We start from the raw sequence: 20,883 nt of genomic DNA, 5'->3' as shown, positions 1-20,883 counted from the left end.
AATGAGATAATGCCATTTTTGGAAACAAGAGGAACTAACCATTAAATATTGCTTATCTGAAAATCAGATTGAGGATTCAAGGTCCATCGTGACCTACAATCCTCAAATTGTAAGTCCAACCTATGATAGGAATTGAAAGTTACAGGTTTTCAATGACAAAACAAGATGACACAGAACTATAAACATATATATATATATTGTGGCGTAGTTCCCCTCTCTACCCCGCGTATGCACATCTTTATTACTGTACCCATCTAACCATCTTGTTCTTATTTGTTGTCTCTGTGAGCATCTCAGCACGTCAGGATGTAGAAGATAGTCTGACGTGGAAAAGGATGACATGCTGTGGCGACTTCTAACGGGATGAGTCAAAATGGAAAGAAGCTCTCTATATATGTGTGTGTATACACAGATACATATTACAAGTTACAATTACAAGTATTTCTCCTCTTTGCATCTTCTCTGAAGAGTGGCAACAAAAGGAGTCTCAAATGTCAAAACCTGAAAGCAAATATTGTTCAACTTCATGGCTTAAGGGAAGGATACAAAAAGCTATCTCAGAGATTTCAGCTGTTGGTTTCTACTGTGAGGAACGTAGTGAGGAAATGGAAGACCACAAACACAATTCTTGTTAAGACCAAAAGTTGTAGACCAAGAAAAATGTCATGTAAGTACAGGTGAAGGATGGTGAGAACAATCAACCTCAACCCTCAGACCGTCTCCAAAGAGCTGCAACATCATCTCGCTGCAGATGGTGTCATTGTACATCGTTCAACAATTCAGCATACTTTTCACAAAGAGGAGAGTACAGGAGAGTGATGCAGAAGAAGCCTTTTCTGTACATACGTCACAGAGTTGCTTGAGGTCTGCTGAAGCACATTTGGACAAGCCAGTTTCATTGTGTGTGTGTGTGTGTGTGTGTGTGTGTGTGTGTGTGTGTGTGTGTGTGTGTGTGTGTGTGTGTGTGTGTTTGTGTTTGTGTGTGAAACAGATGGAAATTGTATTATCTACTACTGTTTTCTCTTTGGTATGACACTAGCCGATGTCTTTTAGTTCATGACTATAAATCATCCTTAGTTGTGCTTCATGCTAATTAGAAAATACTTGAATTCTAACTCATGAAATCGAATGACTATGACCTACTTGTTAAACACGAGGCAGCATACATAAAACTATTCTCAAGCCTGGTTTAACACAAGTAAACTCTTAGAGGTGACAGAATCTAATTGTTATTGACAGTGTGGGCAGGGTTACATCTCTGTAAACTGCAACGTTTTCGCGTGGATTTTCATGGATTATCATGTGCAGTCTTGAAGTTTGTAAGGATCATAAAACTTCACCAGTTCATCTATCCATCCATTTTCTTGTAGGAGAGACAATGCAATCAATCAGTCAATCAATCCATCAATCAATGAATGTTCATTGCTAATATCTTTCAAACTAATGTTCATTCTAAATATCCATAATTTTTCTTAAAGTACATACATGCCATATGGTGATCTAAATGTTTAAAATTAAATTAATCAAAACTATTTCTTATGTTACCTGGTTTCATATTAACCCCCCCCCCCCACCATCCACCACCACCTTACTGTGGTGGAGGGTGTTGTGTACTGTAACCATTTAAAGCCAAGTGAGACTTAAACATCATGTGTGGTTATTTTTGTCCTGAAAAACCTGATGTATACAATTAGATGCATGCACAAATTCAATAAATTAAGGCTCATATGTACAAATTTATGTAGAACTTTTTTGACGATTTTGCCTTAAGGGCAATTTAGACCTTATTTTCCAAAAATTTTATCTCCAAATTCTATCTCAAGGCCCTTATGGCACTAAGTCATTTGCAGTTGAACTTCTCCAGGGCTGTCCCTTGTCACTGGTTCTGTTCATAACTTTAATGGACAGGATCTCTGGGTGCAGCTGAGTGGTGGAGGGTGTTGGGTTCAGTGGCCTTAGGATTCCATTTCTGCTTTTTGTGAATGATGTTGTTGAGAATTTCCATGTAAACAAGGGAAATGACCACAAACCGCATCTGCTTACACAAACATAAACAGCACAACACTTAGTTCCTTGTCCATCCCATAATGTTCTAAACACAAAAGGACACAGCACACAGGTAACAACTGATATACGTTAGGCTATGTCATTCTACTGATAACATCATGCCTTAAGGATAGTCTAACCCAAACACTTTCAATATCGCGACCAAGGAAAACTTTAGGCTTTTCCAGTGTTCCTCTGACTCACCATAAAGAATCCAGCGTTGTAACTGATGAACTTTTTCAGTAAATTGTTTTCGTACCACAAATTGTCTCATCATTGAAGATACACCTCAAAATTGAGATAAAAGAACCAAAGAGGGATTTTTCTCATAAAAAAAACCCTAACAATGCGCCCCTACCGGCCTCATTGAACAGTGACTTTCAACTTACACTGCAGTGCTTTGCAGCTGAGTGCAAAGCAGCTTGGATGGGGAGCACCTCTAAATCTTGAGACCATGGCTCTCACCTGTAAAAAGATAGAGTTCCAACGCCAGATAGGAGGGTCTTATTGGCAAGTGGAGGAGGAAAAAGACAGGCGGATTGGTGCTGTGTCCACAGTGATATGGTTGCTCTGGGGTCCCTGACAGTAAAGAGAGAAATGAGCCTCAAGGTAAAGTTCTCCATTTACCATTCTGTCTATGTTCGAACCCTCACCTATGGTCATGAGCTCTGGGTGACCAAAAGGATAAAATCGTGAGTACACACAGCTGAAATGAGTTTTCTCTGCAGAGTGCTTTGACTCGGCTTCAGTGAGAGAGGGTGAGGAGATCACAAATCTGGAGGCTCAAGATAGAGCCAGTGCTCCTCTGCTTGGAGCGGACATTTGTGGTAGTTCGGGCAGTATTTTTCTGATTTAAAGTACCTTTAAATTTACTGATAAGGCTCTGTTATCAGTAGAAAATCCTGGAAATGGCTGTGGAAAGGAGGCTATTGTTGGTTTATCTGAGTCAATCAGAATGGACTAAGACTGTATTTTTGTCTGCAAGGAAGAAGATGACAATATGGATGGCTGTCTTATTGAAGGTTTGTCACATGGAGGAAGAGGTCAGAAGCCATGAAGCAGTTACAACATCCTTTTTGCTTTGCCTCCATTTCTGTGTTGGATCCTAAACAATAGACACTCAGTGATGCTATTATGGTTTGTTCATTGTCCACTAACTTTTATTGTATTCAGTTCAGTGTTTCACTGTTCAACACAACCATCAAGCTGTGCTCAAAAATGTAAAAGTAAAAATAAAATACACACGGCACAACAACATTTCTTTCTACCCATTTTCTTTTTGTTTTCCACCCCTATTTGTTCCTGTTGTTTATTTAAAAATCATCTATCTCCAGTTGCCCTGTTCAGTTTGCAAATCCCTGTTTTACTCTCTTGGCTTTTGATGTTAAGTGTGGATTAATGGTTGGTGAGCTTGGTTTAGCAAAATAGTGTAAATGTAATACACTTTATTAATCCCTGTAGGGAAATTGTTATTCCACTCTTGCACACACTGGTAGTTAGTCAGACAGCTCCTTAGGGCAGCGCCCTAATGAGCAACTTATAAGGGGGATGGTGCCTTGCTCAAGGGTGCCTTGGCAGTGCTCAGGAGATGAACTAACACCTCCCACTGCCAGCTCACACTCACATCTAAAATGGATCTTGAACCGCCAACCCCTCAGTGCCCAGCACAAGACTTAGTGGACTGAGCGATTGCCGCCCCCAAGTTTTTAAAAAAATGTTGCATATCTCATTGTTCATTTATAGAGTTGATTGGTAAGCAGGAAAAACACTTTCCCTGTTGGACACAGTAGCACATTTGATTGAATTGAACTGCTAACCTTTAGTGGGCGTATCCACTCTACTGAATGCCATCTTAGTTTCCTTATGGACAGATCTAGACTAGCAGTGGTACCCTGATATGTTGTGCTTAGCTAACAATCTCCCATCTGTAAGTGGTGTATTTCCCTGATGTCGAACTTTACAATGAACAATGTAATGGCAGTACAAAGCAATATTTGTTGGTATGTTATACGTTGACGGTCTGGATTTATATGTTGAACCATACAAATTCTTATCAAAAAAACACGTCATTCATGACATTAAGCAACACATTGTATACAGTATACTGCTGCTAAAATGAGTGAAGCAACCAGCAAGCATTCAACAGACAAGGTAAACATGACATTTTATGTTTTCGTTAAGTTTTTGAGGCAGATATCTGAAACCTCATCTGTCTTCTGTCTTTTAATCACAACATTTTACACATGCAATAATTGTGTTGTTCCTGAACTGAAAATTTTCAGGTTTTTTGTGTGTTTTTTTTAACCTTTTAGAAAAATACACAATGAGATAACTTTTCAGAACACATTTGACAGATCGATATGAAAATGAAAGATCTAAGTAAACACGTCTTCTCCTTTGCTGAGCATTGCGGAGGTTCCTGTCCATTCTGGTACCCATGGTTTGAATTGAGTTAACATAATGTATATAATGCTCCTTCATTCTTTCTCGCTGTCATTTATGAGTCATTTAGATCTTACTCTTCACACAACAGTAAGCATATATGGTGTAGCCATTTCTAGCTTAAATAACTGAGCTTTCATAGCATTTGTCATGTTGTGCAAACATAGCATCTCATTCATTATGATCCCACAAGTTTACAGTGGACAGTGTTATTTTACATATCATAATAACACCATTTATCCTGCAAGTTAACATTTTACAAGTTGACAGATTATTTCACAACACAAAAGTCTCTGTAAAACATTTCAAACTTACATCATTACATTTGACACAGAAATATCCTGCTGTGTTGGTACTTTTGGCCTGATGCCAGAAGTACTCATGTAGATGTTGTTGTCATTCATGTTGCTGGAAACCTGGCGTGAGTTAGTGCCTGGGCAAAATCCACACAGCTGCTTTACCTCCTTTCTGAAACTCTGGCTGAAGATGTAGTAGATCACAGGATTGTACAAAGTGGAGCTCTTTGCAAACATGCATGGCAGGACACTGACTTCAGGTGGGATGCTGCTACTGTCTTCGAGAATGGACCACATGCTTATAATACCATAGGGAGCCCAGCAGCCTATGAATCCTACACTGATTAGCACAGCAACCTATAGCGGAACAAGAAAATGGAGAAAATAAAGAATTTGATGTGTGATTCATACTTCACAAGGGTCAATGCATTCCCCATTTTTTTGTGTAGACGTTAAGTCAACATGTGACTAAAACACTGTATATCGCTGTATGCTGATGACATCCTTTTATTGCCATGTCAGCCAAGAAATCACGTGTGTCCCGTAACAAATTATTGAAGTTCTCAAAACATCATTGAGTTAAGAAAAAAATTAAGACAAAATGCCCCCTTAAACATACAGTTATCTATATTAAATAATACTGAACCAACTGCAAGAAATTTGGGTATTGTGTATCTATTTAAGAAAGAATATCAGTAATACAACCCCCTTTTTATGCATGATTCGTATTGAAATGAAGATCAATGTATTATTCTCTGAAAATGTCAGAAAGTTGTCTTGTCTAAAAACTGTGAACTTAATATCGTAAATTATGTCGAAGGGTCCATACTATTCTAAAAACCTTCTTCTTCTTCAACCAGGTTTGTGGAAATTCATGTATAGTTAATTTTTTAAATCCATCTGACAAACTATAGTTTTCTCTCTGCTTTTGCTGTTTCACATAGAACTTGGTGAGGTCACAAATCCCTTTAAACTGATGTGGGTCTGGCAGAGGCCCACTGGAAGTCCTAATGATGACAGTTACTAAAACTACAGCGTATTTAAAAAAAAAAAAACAGAGGAAAAAGTTGAGCAAAAACATGTGGCCTAAAATATACTGAGAGCATAACAATCAAAGTCAGCAAATGTGAATGTGAAGCAAAAAATAAAAGACCCATCAAAAACAAACAAAATGAAATATTTAATATCTGTAATTTCTCAATACCAGCTTTTACTACAACCTTTCCAAACAAACACATTTCACATTTATTACTAATGTGAATGTTATTTTTTATCATAATATTGGAGGTTAATGGAAATGACTCAAGATAACCTTCACCAAATTGACTTAAACTATAATAAGAAATCTTTATTCTCAGGAAGATTTACTTACTATCAGTAGTCTCCGATGGAGCTTGACAATGTTGGGGACTCGATTGTTCAGCGAATTTTTGTTCATGAAATAGAGGTTGATTGTAATGCCAAAGTAACAGCAGATGATGGTGACAGAAGGGAGGACAAGGTTAAAGGTGAACATGCAGACAACAAAAGAGTAGCCTTTATCTTTCATTTGTGCCCAGGCCAGAGAGCAGGAGATACCGAAAGTCTCCGGTCCATACTCTCCCCATCCAAGCATGGGCAACAGAGCCCAGACCAGAGCGTAGAGCCAGATCCAGATGCAAAGGATCTTCACCATCTTCCAGCTGATTTTCTGATCTTCTGACAAAAAAAGAATGGTCAGTGTTTTTTTATGCTGTTCATGCCATACTATAGACCAGTGGTCTTTTTTGTAGCCACTTGTCAGGAGCAAATATAAATAATTTATTGGATCATTACTACAGATGTTAAGGCCAAGAAATAGACATGTACTACATGTAAATCAAATTAAATTAAGGGGACAATTATTGACCATTTTTAGTACCGCTTTCAGATTAAGAAAGAACAAGAAAGAAAGTAATAGTTACTAAGAGACAGAACATGTCCTCTGTGAATTTGTTTATTAGTTGGACAGGATCGTCAGCAAAAATGTGATGCTGGAATCAAATCCAGAAAGAAAATTTTACAAAAGCTAACATTAAATGTACTACAGCGCCCCCTCGTTCCTCGCGCATAATGCGTTCCAGGAACCACACACGATTAATGAATTCCACAATAAAACAATGAACTATTAATCTTATTATTTACGGTAATTTAAACGTTTATGAACCCTCCCCATACAGATATTAAACCACCTTCTACCTATATTTCCTTTCCCCACATTCTTATCGACTGTTTAAAGCAGTTTTGTGTCTCACAAAAGTCCGACACTCACGGAACATAGCGCACTTCCGGATGCCATCAACCAATAGAATGCGCATACGGTATCATGTTACTGCCTTCCAAAAATCCACGATGAGGTGAAGTTGCGAGCTCTGATGCGCAAATGCGCGAGGCACACTGTATTTGTACTGTTTAAATTGAGGATATGTTGAAGGGGATTAGCAAAATTGGATGTTTCTGATTCATTGATGTTTTACACATATCAGTGTCTTTCTAGTTGAAGTAAATAAAAAAAGATTTTATAATTGCTTTTGTGTCTTTGCATAAATATAGTAAGTATACAGTCCTGTATCCATGTGAGTATTTTGCCGCATTACAAATTGTGTATTGTTGCATTGTGGTCTATTTGTTTTGTTTTTTTAACAATAAAAGCAGAAAATATAATATGTTTGAAATGTTAACTCTGACATTGACATGTCCTGGCATATCTATTTGACAATTACATAAATGATTAACCTTACAATTGAATAGGATCAGATAATTACTGAATTCTATGCACACATTTCTTATTTTTCTCTTATTGAAGTACAGCCATTTAAAATCCTGGACGGTTAGGTATGAGCTGTGCTGATTTAAATTATTGATTTAAGTGACTGCCATTGATGAAGTTTGGTAGCATAAATTTTCAGCATTAAACACACTCCTCCAAATTTCATTTTCCACAGGAAGAGTCACTTCTTAAATATTGATGCATTCGGAAAATAATGTGGCAAAAAAGGTTTTACAGAGAGCTTGGAAGAAGTATTTTTTTTCAATTCACAAGCAATGAATTACTCACTTGGAGATTGCAAATTGAAGGACACGATGAATCGCACTATGGCCAAAATAGTCAGGTTCATGATGCTGGCAACACCAAAGAAGAACCCCACTAGACCATAGTAAGTGCAGGAAATATTGCCTCCAAGCCAGTGGTGGCTCCAGGCTGCAGCTACAGCCAAGGGGTACATGGATATAGCTGCTCCAAGGTCTGTCAGTGCCAGATTCACACACAGCAGCTCCGGGGGTTTCATTCTGGATGACTTCCTGAACGCCATGATGATGACCAATATATTTCCCATGATGGACAGAACACCTGGGACACACAGAGATGAAAGTGAGAATCAGAATCCAATATCCTTTACTGTCAGTTAAGTGAGTAATAATAATAACTAGTATACATTAATATCGGCCTAAAATAGAGAGTAAAAAATGCAGTTGATGGCGGCAGTTATTGCAAATTTAGAACAACAAAGGAGGGGTGAAAATGAGGACACAAACGATTGAACAATAACGAGAAAACTAATATACAGTATGACACAGACGCCACAGCTGCCTATAATTGTATTATAAGATGTAAGATGTCTCTGTAAGGAAGAACATCACAATTCTCTTCTTCATGTCATCACTGGAATTTTTTTTAATTAAAAATAAATCACAAAATCATCTGCATTTCCATTTTTGTCTTGATTGGAGCTCCAGAAGCCTTGTCATTAAGAAATTTTAAATGTAATTAGGACATATTTGTCAGTAGAGAAAGGATATGTATTTAATAGTATATGCTATGCCATTTTTTCCAAAACAGTTCCATGGAAATACTTAACAACTAAATTCATAATAATTTGCATTTGCACATGTTGCTTCATAAAAAAAGCAAAACAAAACAACATAACATGTGTATAATAACAATGTCCATTTTGTCTTTTTCCCACAACAATAACACAACATTACTCCCCTTGCTGACACACCAGGAGCAGACAAGGGATCTCCCCCGACCTCCTCTGTTTGTTTTGGACACTTATTAACTTGATACAGCCAACACAACCATGGTGTTCTTCTGAATTAGAAGACAGGCAAAACACCTCACAATGAGTACACACTAACATAATGACGGAAAGAGGTAAGAGGGAACAGATCTGACATTTTGAATGAATGAATGTAAGTAAGTGAGTGAAAATGTAAAACAAACACTGGGCCCCAGAACAGATGTTACATGTTTCTGTTTATGACCCCCAGCTTCATCTTTTCACAACCTACAAATGAAAGGTATAACAAAATCCAACACAAAACACTCTGGTTCCATATGGAGGTGACAAAATAAAAGTATGACATCACTAATGCTCAATAAGTGGTGCATTAAACTCAGTCTCTTTGAAAGACAAGTTGAAGTTTAATGAAGGGTTTATGCTGAATTAAACCTGTAAAGTGCTGACGACAGTTCCGGGGCTGAGTTGGACTTTAAATGTAGTTCATACCGTGTATCATTCATTCACGCCGCTCAAATTTGGACGGTTTCAAGTTCTACCATCCTTTGTAGATGAGAGACTTTTTTTAACAATGGAATCAAAAGACAGTTTTTCCAGAATTACTTACAGAACCTACTGAAATGTTCTTCAGTGCACTGATATACAGTATATAGTTAGTATTGTAGATCTCATGGTGACAGCACTTAACCACATCCAAACACTCTATAGAGAAGAATATCACAGGTTACCTCAATTCATGAATCCAACTCAATCCATTTCCAGAGCAAATTTACATCACCTACATCATCCTACAGTAGTAAACTAGTTGGACTGAAAGAGTGCACCATCACGGTTTGATTTGTTGGATTTTGTTTAAGTCAATGTGTGTTTTCCTTTTTGAGGTAGTAAGTCAGTGACAAATTTCCATTGACAACTACGTACAATGCAGCTGTTAGATCGAGTCCCATTAGTTACTGAAATGAAATCAAGTTGGTGACAGCAGCTCAATCATTAGGAACTTTGCTGGGTGGCCGGTGGTTGCCCTTGTCATCAACACAGAGCAAATCTCTGGAAACATGTCTATGGACATTCTCAGCCATTTCTGTGTTGTATAAAGTGAACTGGACCAGCAGATAAATCTTACAGATGTATTGCGTCTCATCCAAGAGGCTCTTTCAGTTCTGAAATGGCTGGTGGGGAGTTCTAGATATTTAACCTAGTTTCAGTTGTCAAACTCATTATAATGGGGTCATTGAAACCCAGTCCTATAGGTTTCTCCTATGATCTGTAGGACCCCACCCGAGGAAAACTGGATTAAACTTTGACTTACCTTGTGAGTCAGTCTGTTCCAGTTTATCCAGAGATCTGCTGGATATAATTTTTTACCACCTTTTACAGATTATCAGAATGGACGACCACAAACACACTATGAACGTTATGATATCAAGGTTTGATGGCGAGTGCTCCTCCTGGACGGTGAGAAAATTAAGTAGAACAAGCGTAGATTCAGAAGGCAAATATATTCTTATGACAATAAAACAAAAGGAAGCACAAAAATGAAATGCCCTAAGAGGGCATGATCCACAGAGTATGTTAAGTCAGTATGGATGAGTGGAAATTTGACGCACAGAGTTTTAAGTATGCAACTATAGAAATACATTTATTTTGTATTAAATGAAAAACTCACACACTGGTCAGGGAACCATAACGTCTTAATGCTAAACCCAACAAGACTCAATATTGTTAAATGGTACAATATTGATTGGGAAGGGATTATGTGAAAGGCAGGGTGCGTCATGGGGGAGGGGTCAAGGGAGACGCAAACAGATCTTTGTTGTGCACAGATAAATATATACACATCACCTTAAGGGGTGAACTCTCTACACAAACAAATTAAAATGGCATCATACAAACATGTCACAAAGCAATACATATATTTTTCAGATTTAGTGCATATGTTCACAGATTTTATTTTAAAAAAACAGATTTCTTGTACTTGCAATATTTGTGCCAAAATAACCTAAGCTAAACCAAGTAAACTAAATTAAGCTAAGCACATCCAAGAGTCCAGCGCACCTGTGACCCACAAAACGAAAGAAGCAGCGGTAGACACGACTATTATGGTTGACTCGTCTACACGAACATGGATGGATGGTTGGATGGAATGGATGAATGGATTGGATGGATGGATGGATGGATGGATGGATGGATGGATGGAAGGATGGGTGGGTGGATCATCACAGCCCATCTAACAGCAGATTCACATGGTTTAGGTGATAAGAGCTTTACCCACTTATCAGGAGGTCAGCGCTTTGAGCCCCAATTCCCCAAGTTTACATAGATTGACATGTCCTTTAGCAATCAAGAGTTATGGCTGCCCACTGCTCCTCCGGGAGAGGTCAAATACAAAGAACACATTTTCATGTGGGGATCAGCATTTTTTTAAAAATCACAAAAAACAACAAACTGCCATTTTTGGGTGTGCCGCTGTTTCCAAATCCACTATCATCCATTGTAATAAACATATCAATCTGTTTTTGAGTCACAGCTTTCTGATTAAGATTCAAAGTGTCAAGAGTCACTGCGTGAGATGACAGCAGATGACATAATCCTTAGTAGGAACCATTCTGTGTGGTAATGGTCTGTCTTTGCTGTCATAATCATGTACATGCATTGTTCTGACAGTAACACTAATACACAGTTTTACATTTAAATTAAAAAAGCTTGGGTATCGTCTTTATCAGCAGGCTTCTGTCAGTTCTGATAAATAAATCAAGTGGATTACAACTATTTCTTCACAGAGGGTCCTCATGTATATTTTAATGTCACCATTATTTAATTACATTACTACATGTTACTTTTACACAATGCAATCATATAGTTTTGAGTGTAGTTTTCATTTTTGTCAAAGAAGCGTCTTAGACGAGAGGCAAACAAGTTTTTATCCTACAAGTCCAGTTGACTTTATTCAGCGGTAAAATATAGTTTAAATTACGCACAATCCAGCACTACTTCATTGTAATATCAATGGGAATAAATGACTGAATTACAAATTAAACGCACATGTAACTGCACCAATCAAAGCAAACATCAAGACAAGCACACATCTGCGCGTCTTAAAAGTCAAATTCTATCAAACTGGCTCACCTACGACCATCAGGTAACAACCCACGCCAATGTCCAACTCTGGCGACAAAGCAGATTTGTAGATATCCATTTGGGACTGTGATGAGTAAGAAAGAGAAGAACAGTTCCTCGAAAATAAAAAAAATAAAAAAAAACGTTTTCATGGATTGGGTGAAGTTAAAACACGGCACCGTGGAATGGTTCCGTCCTCATGTTCATCTGTAGCCCGTTGGGAGCGGAGAGGGGATCAGAGCGCAGCGCACCGCCGTCCGCTGCTCCAACTGAGCCCCGAGGCGACAACGAGCGTCAACGAGGACAAGGCTGTCATCCAGACCCCCCTCCGCTACCGTGTGACACCCTGTCTTCACGGCTTAGAACAGAAACGATGAATGAAACCTGAACTTTGGCGCACAGTCCTCCAGTTACGAGTTGGTGCTTTAACACCCCTTGGATACATAGGAAAATGTGTGTGAGTGCAAATAATATACAGTATTCATGAGATCGTCACTTCATGCTATAGAAAAATCTGATTGGCTATCGGAGTGTATGTTGTAATAACAGTGTATAAAGTCTTATGGGCAGATCTTCAAGCGCTCCAGTGTCGCTGCCACCTGCCTCAAAGCAGATTCTTATTTAGAGGCTGCATCTAAGACATGATGGATTATTCATAGATTTAGATCGGCTGCCTATTTCTATTTCATGAAAATCAAAATTGGGTTTTTTTTTTTTTTCATCGTAACAGATCGATAGAGATACGTACCACGCAATTCGGTATTCTTTAATTATTATGTTTAGTATTTGTTAAATTCAGTTAAAGGAAGGGATTGGTTTTTTTTAACATCTTTGATTGACGTAAGACCTCACTGTTCAGGCAGTTATGACGCATTTGGGACAATAAACAAGCCTTGGGGAGGTTTCTGAGTTTTTACTGTAAATAAGGCCATTATAATTTGCAAACAAGAGCATTGTTGTTTGCAGTTGAAACTTCAGCTGCAATGAATTATTTGTGTGAGGCCATTTCAGATTTGATTCTATCTCCAAAAATCCTACAGCCTGCACATCACCTCATCTTTTGGATAACATAAATTGGCTCTGTTTAGCATATATTTACAAATCAGGAATGTACTTGTCCATGTTTCCCTTTTATTGCACACAATCCATACCTCACAGCAGATTTATCATCCCTCACAGATTTACGGAGGAGTGAAGGAGGAACAGGTGCTTGTGATTATTTTTGATGCAGAGGATAAAAGAACAAGAGGGAGACAGAGGATTAGGTTCAGTTAATTGCATTGTCGTTGAATGGTCCTCCACTACAAGATGCACACGAGGAATGACAGTACATAGCAACAAGCTATTTACCATGGATAATGTCAGCAATATACCATCAGCAGTGGTCCATATAAAGGAATAAATCTTTTTCACGTGCCTCCAACAGATATGCACTTGAAGCTCGAATTTATTGTTTAGTTGGCCAGTGTAAACTCTCTGTTATGAGAATAAAGCAAATAGAAAGCATTATCTATTAAAAACCAAGTTTGCAGAGATGTCTATTTTTTTAGTTGAGGAACCGCATTGCCTGGTTGCACCCTTGTAACTTCCACCCATCCATCCATCAATCCATCCATCAATCCATCCATCCTTCCATCCATCCATCCATCCATCCATCCATCCATCCATCCATCCATCCATCCATCCATCATTCCATCCATCCATCCATCCATCCATCCATCTTAATCTTCTCATCTGTCATCTACAGCTACCTCTTCTGCTTCTGCTGGAAAGCTATCCCAGCTGACTACATCCGAGAGGCACGGTACACTCCGGACACAATGCCAGAGCATCAAAAGACAAAAAAAAAAAAAAAAAGTCCCACATACACTCACACCTATGGTCAATTTAATTTGATCAATTCACCCAAGCTGCATACTTTATGGAGGTGGGAGGAAGTCAGAGAACCGAGAGAGAACCCACACAGACACATGGAGAACATACAAACTCTGCACTGAAAGACTAAAACCTGAAACTTTCTTGCTGTGATGCAACACAACCACCATGCTGCCCCTTTGTAACGTTGTAACAGTAAAATAAAGCACAATAAAGGTACAACAGCTTTGAGGAGGCTGTTTAAACAGGGTTTCTCGTGCTTGTAAACCAGTTTGCTAAAGCACTTTGTCAGCAAATAAACATTTAAACTAAATGTTGCAGACTTTTCAAAAGATGTTTGTGGCTGTTTGCTGGAACTTAATCTGTAGTGAAACAGTGATCGTCAGTAGCAACAAGAAGTCTTCGAATAAAACAGTTGAGAGGTGTGGGGATGTTTGTTGTCAACACTCTTACTATAATGGCTGAAAAAATATTTTTGGCAGGGTTTCTTTTCATGTCTGACTAATTCAATTCAATCTTTGTGTTTGTTGCTTGATATGTACAAGTGAACTTTTTTTAGGCTGTAATGAAAAATGAAAAAAATAACAACAATTTAATTGAAAAAGCAATGAAGTAATACCTGGAACTGTTGTCCTTGGAAGAAACTATGTAACTTGTGCAAAATAAAATCATGCATTCAAACAACAGGAGGCACAAGATGCGCTTATATGCATAAGCTGTATCTGTATTCTAAAGAGGATGCCACAAACAAACACTGCAGATAATAAATGCATCCGTTATATTAAGTCAACTGGGCTTCCAGGAAAAGCCTGAGGAGGTTTCATCTCATCCAAGATGGTTCTTCAGTTGATTTTATTCAACACAAAGATCTACCGCAAACTGGATGACATCATCTGATTATCATTACTGATTATCATCTGCACTTACTGGTTGGTAATAAGCCTGAGCGCACACCTTCTTTTGTTTGCAATTTGTTGAAAATTTGTGACATCAGATGAAGGGTTTGTTATTTGTGGCTTCTTTGGCTTTCTTTTTTTTTTATATTTAATTTTATACACTGTTATAATCCCCGAAGGGAAATTAAGAAAAAAAATTCATGGCATTATATATAATTTTCTATCATAATATGACACTCAACCGTAAGAGTTAACAGTACAGTATTTACACTTCTGTCTTTGAATCTCTGTGTTCTGTTCTCTTTCAAAGATTTCAGAACTCAAATCAGTAATGATAATCCTGTGGTACTGAAAATGATATAATTTCATGAAAACAATATTTTTCATTTTGATGAGAGCAAAGTTCTTTGTAGAGAGAATATAAGGTGTGTGGAGGGGTGTGAATTTACATTTCTTTTCAATAAAATTAAATCACCAACCAGGTAAAAGCAAATTACTGTTTGGCAAACTGAGTCAAGAGATTATGCAGCTTAATAGGCTTTCTGTTCGAAAAGTGCTTTTCACCTCCTACCCACATGGAGCAAGTCTTCACAACACAAGCTTTGAATCTTAACACTGTGTTTGCTAACAAAGCATTAGATGGTCCAGTGAAATTACATGGCATGTATAATTAAAGAAGGTGTTAAAAACCTGACAGTGACGCTGTCCTTTCAATGACATGCTAATTATCACCTTGTTGGTGTTAGTGGAGGACAAAGTGATCAATGTATCTGAGTTTGTTTTTCTGTCCAATCCATAAAACCAATTCTGAGTTTTTCAAATAATGGCTAAATTATGTTCCTGTAAGTAATTTTCCAAGATGATTTTAACCCTTTGGAATAATGTATTTATCTCCATCGGGCAACGCTGAGGTGGCTCCTGTGTTTTATTCTGTGTTTATTTTCTAATATTACCAGAGTGTGTCATATTTTTAGCTTCACTGATCCAGGTCATGAAATAGCTTCTGATATCTTCGGTCACAAATTATTTTTTTTTGTGTGTGGTGTTCAAATAATTAGAATGTTATCTGAGGAACAGATGCTGTCTCATTTAATTTTGTTAGCTGATGCTGAGATGACTGTGGATCAGTGGTAGGGTTATTATTTACTTATTAAAAGGTCAGTGGTTTGCTCCCCTGCAGTCTACATGTCAAAATATCCTTGGTCAAGATACTGAACATGATTACCTGTAAATTATTATTCTATTGGTGTGTGAACGATGCCTCGAATGGTTATTGCGCTGAATACGTGCTTTCAAGGTACAACTGCTGGAATTGGTGTTTGAAGGGTTTTGTGTGGTCAGCCAGACTAGATTGGTGTGATAAATACTGTTTGTTTACATGTTCAACACTGCTGATTTCCTGTTAAGAGTGGATGATCTTTAGTATAGTTTACCCTGGCCAATCATATATGTTCAACTGACAACCATTTCCTTTGGAGATGATTATTAATGATTCATTTTAATTATGGTATAATAAGTTTAAAGCTTACAACATATTTAATGAGCCTACTTACAATTACCAAGCAATAGTCAGATATGTTCAGCTTGTTTTCTTTATTGTTTTGTAAACGAGTGAATTATTAAGTGTTTGGATGGCTCTTCTTCTAAAAAAATGTAGATCCACGGCCAACAGTGACGTTGATATTCTGAAAAATATCAAGCATGTGTCTCGTCTTCAGTTCATTGAGTACAACTAAAGCACTACTGAAAAAGTGTTTATCAAAGAATCCATACCTGAGATTTCTATTTTCATATGTGAAGAAGGTGTACCGTCTGATGAGGCATGCAAATATTTTTAAAACCCAAGTCTGAATCTGACTTTAATGAATTATTTTTATTTTACTGTTTCAAATAAACACCGATCCCAGCAACATCAAATTAAAGGAGAATTGTAGACTGCAAAATCTACTGGAGTAGCAGGATTTTCAACAGCATTGGCTGCATAGTGATAACAGATGGACAATAAGACACACTTTTGTAATTGCAAGTTATTTCAGTATTCTTCTATGTGTTCAGACAAGAATGATCAAATTATCAAGTCCAGAGGACGCTGCGGCGTAGTTCCACACGTGCCGTAATTCAAAGCTGACTTTTCCTGAAGCTGACAGATGAACACGAACACAGCATAGGGGGGTAAGATGATCCACTCATATGGAGGGGCCCTGGGGATTGACTGAAGACCTCAGATAATGAATTGCTCAGGAAAGATCACATCCACCATGTCTCCTTATTTCTCTTCCTCAACTCCGTATCATTTTGAAAAGAAATTCCATGTTTTTTTGTTTCTTTCTTTCTCCTTGCCTCAGCATTGACCTCAAATGTTGACCTTTGAAGCTAAAAAGCAAGTTTTATCTCAGTTTCATTCAGTAGAGTTTGAGACATTTGACATTAAGGGGTGTTTTTTGTGATTGGAAATTTACCAACACTCTGATATCTCAATGTTTAATATGAAGTAAGAATTAGGAGGTAACTGAGCACCCAGGGTGGAAAATAGGTAATACAACCATTATGAATTATAAAATCGAAGTCATGGGATCCTCCTTATACTGAATAGACAAAAAAACACTAAAACAAAAAACACACAAGCTGCTAAAAAACTAAAATACTTGAACAGATGGATTTAACTGTCTGTGGTTCCAACTTAATGGCACTAACAGCTACCTGTATACTACCTTCCAACAAATAGTCAACCAGATAAATACACGTCACTCATCTTTTTTAGCACCAGATCTTAACAACGTTACATCGAGGCCCTTTCCAAGAACAGCAGATTTAGCATGATGGAAAATAAACAACCTGTGCTGTGTGAAAGATACCAGAATTTTTATATTTGAATTGCCATTCAAATCATTATGACTTTATCTATTATCTGTCACTTTATGATGGCATTGGGAGAAGTGGTGTGGCTAATTGAAGCAATGAATTCATTACACATAATTAAACATAGTTGATTTAATCTACTACCACTAATAAATAGATAGATAGATAGATAGATAGATAGATAGATAGATAGATAGATAGATAGATAGATAGATAGATAGATAGATAGATAGATAGATAGATTAGATAGATAGATAGATAGATAGATAGATAGATAGATAGATAGATAGATAGATAGATAGATAGATAGATAGATAGATAGATAGATAGATAGATAGATAGATAGATAGATAGATAGATAGATAGATAGATACTTTATTAATCCCAGAGGAAATTGCATATATCCACTGCTTATATAATATAATATAGCCTCAAGTGGACAGTGGATAAAGAAAAATCGACCCAAAGAAAAAGCATTCTGTATTCCTTGAGCTTTTGCTGCGAGATTGCATCCTATTAATTTCTGATCATTTGTAATTACATGGATCAGCCTCATAACCCCATGCCTTCAGCAGTGAGATAAAAATCCGGTGAGAATTTACAATTCATGAAACAAACCAGCAAAATCTGTTCTTCTGCTTATTCCCTGCTGTATCAATTATAATCTTATGCAAGTGTGATTTGGCATTTTACGTAATTACTGGTACATATTTTCTATGGTTCTAATTACTGAAAGGCCATACAGGAAAATATCGACAGTGTGGCATACAGTATGTAGTAGATGAACTATTCTGTCCTTCAGGCAAGTAATGAAATTATGAACATATGGGTTTAGAAAACGCTATATAAACATCAAACCCCTTCAGTCTTAGTTCAATGTGGAGAATATGATGATTACTTTTGTTTAGCTTCACTCATCACCTTAATTACAGAAGAATTTCTAGAAGTCTAAAAACAATGTTGCTGAAAACCATAGTAGAGTACTGGGAAAAAGTATTTACCTAATTGTTTTTTTACCACTTACAGTAATAACTAGTTATGCTTCCCTTGGCAACAGCAGCTTCAAAACAGAAACAGATTTCATGCTAACAATCTGTCAGAAGTGAGGGTAAAGACAAATTGGGGCATCATCATCCGGTGGCCGAGGCAATACAGGGGAAGTGGATGAACTTGTTGAGTGCAAAGATGCAGAGAAGACTCTGAAATGACAGGAGACTTGAGTACCAAAAAACACTAAAATGGATAGATTGATAAAAAGAAAAACTTAAGTCTTGGCGGGAGTCATGACAACACCAAGGAGCAAAACAAAGCAGCCCCAGACCATCATACTTCCACCACCAACATGATTAATTGTTGGAGTGATGTTCATTTCATTGCTGTTAGTTTAATGCCAGATATAATGGAACACACGCCTTCCAAGTTCCACCTGAGAAGCCATTTTTGCAAAATCGTGGAGTAGTTAACTGAGGCAAGTGAGGCCATGTTATATTTATTTTACTTTTTAAGTTCCGACCTTTTATACCACATGTGTATGGCTGTGACTGGGTTGTGTGCCTGTTCCAGTTTGTGTTGTGTAGGTTTATATATATGTGTGTGTGTGTGTGTGTGTGTGTGTGTGTGTGTGTGTTCGTGTGTGTGTGTGTGTGTGTGTGTGTGTGTGTGTGTGTGTGTGTGTGTGTGTGTGTGTGTGTGTGGTTTCCTATCCCTGGCAACATAAGCTGGTACTTTCTTTAAGTGAAATGACCAGCCCTCAATCATGTAACCCTAGAATCATGACTGCATCCTGCTTTCTTGATTGAAATTAAAAAGAAAATAATAATAATTTGATGTTGACATCAAAGGACATTTAACTTTATTACAACAATGGCCCCTTAATCATTTTAAGGTCTTTTTCAGATTAATCAACAGAAAAACGTGTTGATATTCAGTATCACAGCTATGTGTGCAACAAACTCCACCCTCCCATTAGAAGTGACAGCAGATACCTAAAGCAAAATACTTGTGCTGGCAATTAAATTGCATAAACTGCAATTTTATTTTCAGTTTAATTAAACTAAAACATACAACAAAATAGTGGCTTGGATAGTTAAAAGAGTAGATAGCAATTTGTCTTTTCTTACTGGCCTGGACATCAGTTTTATTTATTTCATTCTGGGCTGTGATGATGGAAATTTTCAGCATGAAATGATTTGATCACAAATAATGCAAATCAAATGTATGAATGTATTATGAAAAATAGTGTCTCATTGTCATGTAATACCATCTTGCTTGGAGGCTTATCTTGTGTATCCAGACTGAAAAAAATTGTTTACTTCAGTCATCAGTTTGAGAGGGGCCATTATATACAAACCCTTCAGTTACTACTGGGCATTATAACAGGTTCTTACGTATTTCGTGCGATACCGTGGGGAAAGGATTTGAAGCCTGAAGTGACGGATGTGTTATTATCACCTTCTCATTGATTTGGATTAAGATGAAAACTGATTTGCTCCCGCAATGTATGGAAAACAAAGCTTTCAAGTGGTCTTGAATCTACCCTCATTACGTATTCACACATAGGAATATGTAATGAGGAGTGTGATAGAGTTGGAACTGAATACAAATTTATCTATAATTGAAGGCGGCTGAGTCACCTCTGTTGAAAACCCGTGGCATGTATATTATATTTACACCGGTGATTAAAATAGAGGTAATCTCCACACTGGTTGTCTGGAGACCCACATACGTTCTATCAATAATCAGGCTGTCTGTCTAAAATGATACACATATTTGGGCTTAATTTCTAGATCAATCCAGAGAAAACAAATTGAAAGGCAGTTACATAAATCTTTTTTTATTTGATTCTGGGTGTAGTTACTTAATCAATCCTTTAATTTGTATCAGATGTTTTGCAGCAATAGGATGGATGGATGGATGGATTGATGGATGGATGGATGGATGGATGGATGGATGGATGGATGGATGGATGGATGGATGGATAGATAGATAGATAGATAGATAGATAGATAGATAGATAGATAGATAGATAGATAGATAGATAGATAGATAGATAGATAGATAGATAGATAGATAGATAGATAGATAGATAGATAGATAGATTGATAGATACATTGATTGATTGATTGATTGATTGATTGATTGATTGATTGATTTACATTAATGAGTGTTTTAACATTAAGGGAACTCAGCTGGCTCATATTATTATCAACGTGATAAAATGTTGCCCCTCCTCCTCCTCTTCCTCCTACTCTTGTCAACCATAACCACTGTGTATTGGGTCTGTAATTGAGATATGGGCCAAGTAACACAGTG

At 37.3% G+C, this 20,883-nt stretch overlaps 1 protein-coding gene across 1 annotated transcript; it reads right to left on the bottom strand.

Annotated features, from left to right (window-relative positions):
* Positions 1 to 4,387: 4,387 nt before the first annotated feature.
* opn8b (opsin 8, group member b) lies at positions 4,388 to 12,059 on the bottom strand. Its single transcript, XM_068343184.1, has 4 exons — positions 11,951 to 12,059; positions 7,861 to 8,154; positions 6,157 to 6,482; positions 4,388 to 5,141 (listed from the first exon to the last, which is right to left on the bottom strand). The coding sequence occupies exons 1-4, from the start codon at positions 12,018 to 12,020 to the stop codon at positions 4,800 to 4,802; spliced, it is 1,032 nt and encodes a 343-aa protein (XP_068199285.1). The 5' UTR covers positions 12,021 to 12,059; the 3' UTR covers positions 4,388 to 4,799.
* Between the last annotated feature and the right edge of the window lie 8,824 nt (positions 12,060 to 20,883).

This window comes from Antennarius striatus, chromosome 19 (genome assembly GCF_040054535.1).
Source record: "Antennarius striatus isolate MH-2024 chromosome 19, ASM4005453v1, whole genome shotgun sequence".
Classification (NCBI taxonomy): Eukaryota; Metazoa; Chordata; class Actinopteri; order Lophiiformes; family Antennariidae; genus Antennarius; species Antennarius striatus.
Note: the sequence above shows the minus strand (reverse complement) of the source record. Positions and strands in the feature narration are given on the sequence as shown.